Genomic DNA, 9,847 nt, shown 5'->3' with positions numbered 1-9,847 from the left:
TTAATTTATTTTTTAATCTCAAAATTATATCAATTATTGAAAATTTTGGCTAAATATATACATGGCTTATGATTGCTTTTTTTCTTTTGGTAAAAGACTTATGATTGTAGCTTAATATAAAGTAATAGGGCAGTCAATTGGTCAGATGTTATCCAGCGCCATATTCAGATTTGCAGCATAGTTAAACCGAATTCAAATTAGTGATATCCAACCAGAAAAATAACCAATCTGATTAGGATATATTTGATTAATAATTAGGTTTGATATGGTAAATAGCAAGTCAACCATTTATTGTCCAATGAGATTATCTTTGTGTTTAATATGAAGACATGTAAATTATATATGTAAAATTGTCTGAATTAGTTTTTAAGAGTCATTTTTTTTTTTTTGCTAAAAGGTCATTTTATTAAAAAAGAACAAAGCAAAACAAAGAGAAATACAAAAGGGCAGGCCGATCCCACAAAACCCACTTGCAACCTCCACCTTCGGCATGGCCATCAGCAAAGGGAACAAGCAAAGGGCTTAGCCAAATCGAAAGCGGTGCCTGTCCAACGCATCAGACGCTAACTCATCAACTACATGTCTCGGGAACTCCACTGAGAATTCTGAAGTACAAGATTTAGATGCTTTCCTAGCCAGAAAATCAGCGACAACATTAGCTTCACGAAAACAGTGAGTGATCTTCCATTGCACCAACTCCAAAAAGGAAATAACAGATCTCCATTTCTGCAGGGCAAACCATGGAATCTCCCTTCTCTGAACTGCTGAGACCACGGACGCTGAGTCTGACTCAATCCAAACACCCCTAGCATGATAGTGTCTAGTTAGCTGAATACCCTCCAAGACTGCCTCAAATTCAGCTTCATATAGCTAGCTGAATACTCCTCCCCTTCATTGACAAAGGATTAAAATGTCATTTTTCACTATTACAAGAGTCTTATCTAAGCATCAGAATCCAAGAGCAAGATTTTGAAACTTTAGAATCAAATCGATCGAATCAGCTAAGCCTGATCTCAGTTCCTGCTGATCCAGGTAAGGTTCTTAAGGGTCAGATCATTTTTAACCAATTTTGACTGGTCGTATTGCTGATTCCCACTCATCGGATAGGGCTCAAGAAGACTTGAACTCTTGACCTCTTTATCATGAAAAATTATCCTTATTTTACAACTGAGCTACCCTTTGGGTTGAAGTGGTGGTCCTATACTAGGTTGTCATTTGCTTTCAGGTTGGATATGAGGATTAGATGATTGGTGGATGATCCCCCTCAACTTAGAAGCATGGAAGATCTTCACGAGATCGTGAACCATCATGTTAATGATGGGGGGATGAATGATGAAATTCAGGGCGGGACCATACTAAAGGATACCTCATAACCCTCTCCCTAACCTAATATAGAGATATTAAGTTGTTCGATGTGTAGAGAAGTTCTCCAAATAGGCTGTGAAGCTGTCATTGATTTTATTACCAAAAAAAAAAAAAAAAAGAAAAAAAGAAAAAAAAAGCTGCCATTGATTTCTCTGTTGGGAAATTTCCCATTATTTTCATGATCTTTATTTCCCTTTCACTGTTTTTTTTGTTTTTTTTGGTCTACTTTATTTTCATTTCACACTCCATGCATACTATGAGACCTTCATATGGCAGCTGACCTTGCAGAAAACGATTTAAAATTTGAAAAATTGATCTCATATATTAAGAAAACTTGTTCAGCCAAAAAAAAAAAAAAAAAAAAAAAATAATAATAATAATAACTTAGCCACTTGATATTACTAGGAAAGTTCCTGATCAGCATATTAAAGATATGGGTGTCAATTTCCAGCCTAAACTGGCTGGACCCATTGAAACCGACTGCAAAGTTGGATCGGTTCAAACCTTTTAACAGCTGTTTGGTTTGGGATTCATGAAAGAAAATCAAAGAGGATTGGACCGGATCAAACCACCACAAGCCAAAAATGGAAGAAAAATAAATCAATAATAAAAAAAAATAATTTCCTATTGTTTTTAATGTATATATATGTATAAGAAAATCAAAATCGATCCAATGACAACCCATAATGAATTGATAAAAGCTCGTTTAGGCAATCCGATAGAAGAACAAACCAAAATCAAACTTTGTGCAATGATTATGCAAGAGTTATTAATTGATTCCTATAGTATTAAGTTAGGAGCCTAGGAAAATTTAAGACTTAAGGCTCACATTATAAGATTTCTATCATTGCTATGTCCCCGAATGTGGATGGATTCCTACTGTGATAAATAGGAAAAGTCTATTTAATTGTCACCCATAAGGACCTACCATCAATCTTACATAATACTATTTACTCTTAGATCACTGACCCACTTATTTGGCCAGTTTCAATCTTTGATCTTTCATTAAGAAAAATTGATAATAAAGTTGAGAACTCGTGGGACTATACTAAAGGGTACCACCACGTGATCCTCTCTCTAAGAAAATACAAAGATGTTAGGTTGTTTGATGTGTAAGAGAGGTTTCCCAAATAGGCTGTGAATTGAAGCTGTCAATGATTTCTCTGTTGGGAAATTTTCCATTCTAAGAGATCTGCATATGACAACTGACACTGTGGGATACCATTTTAAATTTGAAAAATTGATCTCCAATGTCAAGCAAATTAGTTTACCAATAAATAAATAATAATAATAATAATAATAATAATAATAATAATAATAATAATAATAATAATAATAATAATAATAATAATAATAATGATGCAAATTTAATTAGCCACTTGATATTACTAGTGAAGTTCCTGATCATCATATTAAAGATAATCATTTACAAGTTCGTCGTTTTGGCTTTCATGAAGTTGATAGAAAATCAAAATGGATTGGATCGGATCGGACCACCACAATCCAAAACTGAAAGAAAAAAGAAAGTGATAAAAAACCAAAAATAAAACATGGTTTCCTATTGTTTTTAATATATATATATATATATATATATGAAAATTCAAAACCGAACCAGTAACAACCTAATATTTGATCGATAAAAATTCGTTAAATCAATTCAATAAAAGATCAAATCGAAACCAAACTTGGTTTTAACAATTTGGCTTTGATTTGACTTAGTACATTTAACAAAATCGATTCAATGTATTCAAAACCAAACGGAACCAACCCATTTGAAACCCTAATTGAAACTATGAAAATAACAAGAACTCTTAGAAGGGTCATCTTTTATGATCTGGTTGGTCATCAGTGGACGTCACACAATTAATCATTCCCCCTATACTACATAACATTCATGCGTTTTTATGCAATGGTGCAAGAGATTATTTGATTCTTAACAGTATTATTTTTTCTTTTTATGGTAGGATTCCTGACATATACTCACTCGTGACTCATGAGCTCATGAAAATTAAAGACATAAGGCACCTACCATCATTCCTGACATTATAAGCTTTTTGGGATTCCTAAGTCTCCAAATGTGGATGCATGGATTCCTAGTGTGATGAATAGAAAAAATCTATTTAATTGTCACCCCTACCATCAATCTCACATAATATTATTTACTTTCAAATCACCAGCCTCACTTATTTGTCCAGTTTCAAACTTTGATATATGAAACCATTTACTTTATAAACTCTCCATTTTAGCCACGTAATAGTTGATAACATTAATAATAAGTTGCCTCTCTCTCTCTCTTAATTGTTCTCTTAATTAGTATTACAATTGAAAGAGAAATATGGTTTTGGTGGTAATTGGTAGTAATAGAGATGTCACGTTATTCCATGTGTAAGAGAGGTTTCCCATTGATTTCTCTGTTTAGAAAGTTTCCAATCTTTGGATAATTTTTATTCTCTTTCACACTCATGGGTGAACGGGGTAAAGATAGTACAATAAGAGAAGGGGGGGGGGGGAGGAAAGAATAACCAAAATTAGTGGGTGGCCACTTGAGAGCTGCCACAAGGCAGATTCCTGGCTGGTCAATTAGCTTATCATTCACTTCCAATAGAGAGCCCTTTACACAACATCTCAAAATATAGGAAGCATCACTCGTGCACACTTTACACAAAGCTGTGTTAGCTTCAAAGTGTTATGCATTTTTTTTACGCTTTCCAGTGACCTTGATCTCACTCCGATTAGACTTCCCCACATTGAAATCGACTGTGGTAACTCCTTTCTCCTTTAAAGCCACATAAGTCGGAGCCAAGCTGATTACGCATAACCCGTTTGCACCGCGATAAATCTACTGATCGTGTGCTGGCTTCATAAAATCTGGAACGAAGTAGCAAACGAAGTTGGCCTCGATCGCAGAAGGAGGGGTAACTGGGAGGTCTCGAAGATCTGGAACCACAAGCTCGTGCAGTTCCTGGTCTTCTTTTGATCTTTCTTGTTGGACGTGTTGTCACAAAAAGAGGCAGAGAGAGTGTGTCATTTTTGTTGTTGTTGTTGGCAGAGTCGTCCATGGAAAACTAGCCAAAAGAGAAAGCACCCAGAGAGAGAACAGAACAGGAGCTACAAATTACTAAAAAAGGTAGCAGCGCTTAAGTTTTCCCAACTTTTAAGCATCTCTCTCACTCTCCCTCCCTTCTTGTTCTTGTTCTTGTTTTTCTTCTTCTTCTTCTTCTTCTTCTTCTTCTTCTTTGTTTGCTAACTCTCTATCTCTCTCTCTCTCTCTCTCCTTTTTCTTCTTTCTGTGGTAACGAAGATAGATTGATATTTCATTCCAACTGCATTATATCTTTGCCTTTTCTTTTAGTTGTGGTTGTTTCAAATGTTTTTTTTTTTCCCTCTTGTCTGCATCCAACTCTTTTCTTAGTGAAGTGTATATGATAAACTAAAGGATCTAAATGTCAATAAATACATAACTTAAAATTTTAGGGTAATATTTTACAGCAAACATTGGGACATTTTTCAACATGTCCATGAGATTTTCCAAGTGAATTTTACAACTAGTTAGCCACCATGGAAACTGGTGGCAAACTAGTTGTCATTGCTGAACCAAAACCCTCCAGCAAAGAACCCATGGACAGAAGAGTATCATGAGAGATGGAGTCCCAGAGCTTGAAAAGTTGTTATCTGCGAGCAGGTTCCTTCAAAAGTTGAGAGAGAGAGAGAGAGAGAGAGAGCAGTTTAGTTAAGTAAATGAAAATTTTAAAAGATATATCTTAAGATGTTGTTGTGGAAATCTCTGCAAATGTGGTAGAACAAAAATATATGCTTTTTTTTTTTTTTTTTGAGTCACATGATAGAAGGTAGCCAAGCTCCTCACTTGAAGAAGAAAATATAAACCAAAAGGATATTTGTTTGCTTTTTCTTCTCTTCTATTTTGAAAAACCCCACTGATTTAATTTATGAGACTAAGAGATCTGAGTCTTGAATCTTGATGCCAATTTATGTTGTCGCTTGGATCACAGGAATATATCATCTTCAACTGTTAGTACATACGACGATATCTCCCACACCTAAACTACCGTACGTCTGAGAAGGTACATCTATAATCATTACATTAATTTTTGAATATTCTTCTGTTGGTGGATTGATTTTTCTCATGCAAGTTCCATGAGTCAACTGCATTTTGATTTGTATTTTCTTTTGAAGCAGTCACATGATCTTTAGCAAAAAAGTGAATATTTATTTATTAAATTTTTCTTTTTAATCTATTGATTTTTCTGCTTCTGTTCCTTATGAATATAAGGGTTATATATGGTGTAAGAAGGTCAGTTGAAGCTCAGCCTATCCTTACACACAGATCGACTTGCAGCTTAGGATCAGGTTATGCCTCTCTGAGCACACCAGGATATCACAGGGCTTGGCATGTAGTACCAGGGTCAACCCTTGAAAAATTTTATGCTTTTGTCAGATCTAATATCATCTGTTACATTGTATAAATAATACTGGGTAAATTACACTTAGACTGCTTTAGGTTTCTAACACTGCACGTACCCTTCCTTTAGTAACAAGTCACTCAAATTACTCTTTTCTCCTTTGCATTGTTTTACTCTTCTCCTTCATTCCATTTTTCTCTTCATCACTTACTTTTTGGTTTTGTTGCCTTTACTGGAGCAGTGTGCATGGCTTTTGTTTGTTTTTTCTTTCTATACTTTTTGGAATGTCGTCTGTGATTTATGCTGTTTAACTTTTGTTTCATGTCGTCGGAGGTACACTGCAACTTCTACCCTGCACTTAACTCACCTTCTTTCTCGACCTCAACAGTTAGTTTCTTAGGTCACTTGCAAAGACTCCAATTATTTATATCATTAACTGCAGCAGCAATGGCGAATTCAGCTGATGAGAATGGTATCCCTCTCTCTCTCTCTCTCTCTCTCTCTATGTATTTTCTCCCCCTACCCATTCTCATCACTATTTTCTGGGTTATGTAGTAATTGTAGCACAAGAGGTGAATGAAACAGAGGAAGAACAGGTGAACCAAATGGAGGTAGAAGAGGTGAGAGAGATAGAGGAAGGAGAGGTAAACGATCAGCCGATAGAGGAAGAAGAGGTAAACGACTGTCCGATAGAGCAAGTTCGGATGACAGTTCCAATCTCCGATGATCAGACTATGCCGGCACTGACCTTCCGAACATGGGTGTTGGGGGTCTTTTCGTGTGCCATGCTTACCTTCACAAACCAATTCTTCTCATTCCGTCAGAACTCGATAAGCATTGGAACGATTTCGGCCCAACTAATGGTGCTTCCACTGGGAAAGTTGATGGCTGCGACGCTCCCAGAGAAAACAGTGGTCGTGCCCTTGACTGATTTTTCGTTCTTGTTGAACCCAGGGCCATTTAATATGAAAGAGCACGTTCTTACCAGTATCCTTGCTGGTGCTGGAACCGGTAGTGTATATACACTACAAATTGTTACAATTTGCAAGGTTTTCTACAAGATGGAAATCCAACCCCTGCTTGCCATCTTGTTAACCCTAACCACCCAGGTATATATTTCTGTAGGGGTTTTTATTTTTGTTCAATAATTTACTATTAAATAAGTTCCTTACATTTCTTTTCTTGTGACAAATAGATGGCTGGGTATGGTTTTGCTGGTCTCTTCAAGATATATCTTGTCGATTCACCCTACATGTGGTGGCCAGGCTCCCTTGTCCAGGTGTCCCTGTTTAGGTGATCTCCTTATCTCCCTCTCTCTACACCCACAAAGACACTATATAGTTAGTCATTATTATTAAGTGATAACCTTCTCGGGCTTGGAACTTGCAGGGCACTACATGAGAAGGAAAGTAGGGTAAAGGGTCGATTGACAAGGCTTCAGTTCTTCCTCATAGCCTTCGCCTCTTGCTTCATTTATTCTATTGTCCCAGTCTATTTCTTTCCTTCATTATCTGCATTATCTTTCATTTGTTGGATATGGCCCAAGTCAGTCACAGCCCACCAAATAGGTGGAGGCCTACATGGTTTGGGCCTCTTTTCATTTGGGCTTGATTGGAATGTGGCGTCCGCCATTCTTGGAAGTCCATTGGCCTACCCCCCCTATTCTATTCTATGTTCGCTTGTGGGTGCCTTCCTTGCACTTTATGTTGCAGTCCCGTTGGTGTATTGGACAAATGGCTTTGAAGCCAAGAGATTTCCCATATTTTCAAGTAATACCTTTGATCAATCTGGAAAACCTTACAATGTCCTACGGATATTGGACAGGAAGACATTCATATTTGACATACAAGCGTATAACAATTATAGTAAATTATATCTCAGTACCATATTTGTATTTGCTTATGGTATGAGTTTTGCGACATTAGCTGCGACTCTCTCCCATGTTGCCCTTTTTAATGGAAGGTAACTACATATATATTCAAGTCTTTGATTGATGAGTTAAGTTGAATTGAGTTTGCACACAATTCATGACACTAATATATATGATCTTGGTATATCATTTCACAGATCGATTTGGAGACAGATGAAGTCAAGCATGCAAGACAAGACTGGAGATGTCCATAACAGGATAGTGAAGAAGTATGACTCAGTCCCACAATGGTGGTTTTACACAATCTTTGTAGTTGTGCTTGCATTTTCCATTTTTGCATGTGAAGGCTTTGGTGGAAAACTTCAACTTCCTTATTGGGGTGTGCTATTAGCCATCACTTTGGGTCTAGTTTTTACACTGCCTATTGGTGTAATAGCAGCAACTACAAACCAAGTAAAATCTCTCTCTCTCTCTCTCTCTCTCTCTCTCTCTCTCTCTCTATATATATATATATAGATATAAAACACACACACACACATTAACTGGCTTAGTAGAGTGTTATGTTGACGTACTTATCTTTGTGTGCAGGAACCTGGACTGAGTGTGATCGCCGAGCTAATTATTGGTTATCTCTACCCAGGGAGACCAATTGCCAATGTAGTTTTCAAGACCTACGGTCACTTGAGCTTGAATCATTCAATATATTTCCTTTATGATTTAAAGCTGGGACACTACATGAAGATCCCTCCTAAGTCCATGTTCTTAGTTCAGGTATTAATTGTTGTTCTCCCAGCTATTAGAGGCTTTCACAAGTTTATGTTTTATCTTAAGAACTACACTTGTATAACAATACTGATGGTTCAGTGATTTGGTTGATGTAGATGGTAGGGACATTGATCTACAACATGATTGGATTTGGCACAGCTTGGTGGCTTCTTACTAGTGTGGAGAACATCTGTGATGTTACTAAATTACCAAAAGGAAGTCCATGGACATGCCCAAGGGAAAATGTCTTTTATAGTTCTTCAATTATAAATGGTGTGGTGGGTCCACTTCGCATGTTTGGGAAGCTTGGCGTGTATGCTAAGTTGAATTGGTTTTTCCTTTTTGGTTTGATTTCACCAGTGCCAATTTGGTGGTTAAGTTGCAAGTTTCCACAACACAAATGGATTCAACTCATCCACATGCCCCTCATCTTCTCTAGTGCTGCTGCCTTTCCAGTAATTAAGGCTGTTCACTTTTGGACTTGGGGTGTTGTTGGGATCTTTTTCAACATTTATGTGTATGGTAGGTACAAAGGATGGTGGACTAGGCACAATTATGTTCTCTCAGCAGCCTTACAGGCAGGGGCTGCTTTCTTGTCACTTCTTGTCTATTTTTCTCTCCAAATGAACGGTAGATTTGGTTTAGATTGGTGGGGTGCAGATGGAGGAGATCATTGCCCTTTAGCAACTTGCCCCACAGATCCAAGGATTATGGTTGATGGCTGCCCAACTGTGTCATAGGATAATTTCTTTCTTTAATTATGTGTTTGTGTATAAAATATCATTTATTAGCAACACTCAGGAACTGTTACTTATTCAGTTAATATTTATACCTGTCCATCAAACTGCAGTTTTTTATTAGCTTCCTCCATAACTCCTATGAAAGCCTTCACTTTTCCATGTATATATAATAATATAAAGGTATGGGCAAGAAATAAAAAGAGAAGCAAAGCACCGGCGTTTTTGGAGGGTTGTGACTTGTGAACTTGAACATAAACATCAAATAACCAGTGAAAATTGAGACCTACTAAATAACCCCTTAAGCTCCATTATTGGGTTATGAAGTTAATAATATGCTGCTCATTAAGGAAATTCAAGCCACAAAAAGATCATATGTCGACCTTAAATCCAGCCAAATCTTCAAATTAGAAGAGATGAATGCAGGACATAAAAGAAAGGAAGTTCTAGAAGGACAATGTACCATGCATTATGACCCTACTATACAACAATAAGGGATGAATACCATTGTTATTCAAGAAATTAATCTATAAAATAAAAACACTTTGACTAAGAAAAGTTCGATCATGCCATCATTGATACTGATTCTTTTTTTCCCCCCAATACTCCTACATTTCCACATTAGGTACTGTGTAGAACATAAAAAACTCTCTTTGTCCTAGTTATCTAGGGAGAAATATCTCCTTTTC

At 36.7% G+C, this 9,847-nt stretch overlaps 1 protein-coding gene across 2 annotated transcripts; it reads left to right on the top strand.

Moving 5' to 3' along the window:
* The first annotated feature begins 3,924 nt into the window (after window positions 1-3,924).
* On the top strand, window positions 3,925-9,270 carry LOC122062814 (oligopeptide transporter 1-like). 2 transcript variants are annotated; one of them, XM_042626457.1, is made up of 8 exons: window positions 3,925-4,492; window positions 5,376-6,258; window positions 6,342-6,895; window positions 6,982-7,079; window positions 7,176-7,748; window positions 7,854-8,109; window positions 8,245-8,427; window positions 8,538-9,270. In XM_042626457.1, the coding sequence occupies exons 2-8, from the start codon at window positions 6,087-6,089 to the stop codon at window positions 9,159-9,161; spliced, it is 2,460 nt and encodes an 819-aa protein (XP_042482391.1). In that variant the 5' UTR covers window positions 3,925-4,492; window positions 5,376-6,086; the 3' UTR covers window positions 9,162-9,270. The 2 variants fall into 2 exon arrangements, with proteins under 2 accessions (XP_042482391.1, XP_042482392.1); XM_042626458.1 differs by having other exon boundaries at window positions 3,926-4,492; window positions 5,376-5,447.
* The last annotated feature ends 577 nt before the right edge of the window (window positions 9,271-9,847 follow it).

The sequence above is a fragment of the Macadamia integrifolia genome, unplaced genomic scaffold (assembly GCF_013358625.1).
Source record: "Macadamia integrifolia cultivar HAES 741 unplaced genomic scaffold, SCU_Mint_v3 scaffold1126, whole genome shotgun sequence".
Classification (NCBI taxonomy): domain Eukaryota; kingdom Viridiplantae; phylum Streptophyta; class Magnoliopsida; order Proteales; family Proteaceae; genus Macadamia; species Macadamia integrifolia.
The sequence above is the reverse complement of the archived record's forward strand: the minus strand, read 5'-3'. Positions and strand labels throughout refer to the sequence as shown.

What these genes read in the sequence shown, in the direction of transcription:
- LOC122062814 (XM_042626457.1), top strand. Translation starts at nt 6,087, where the DNA reads ATGCTGTTTAACTTTTGTTTCATGTCGTCGGAGGTACACTGCAACTTC. An exon ending in TGTTAACCCTAACCACCCAG is followed by an intron (nt 6,896 to 6,981) that starts GTATATATTTCT and finishes TGTGACAAATAG; the next exon opens with ATGGCTGGGTATGGTTTTGC. An exon ending in GTTGCCCTTTTTAATGGAAG is followed by an intron (nt 7,749 to 7,853) that starts GTAACTACATAT and finishes ATCATTTCACAG; the next exon opens with ATCGATTTGGAGACAGATGA.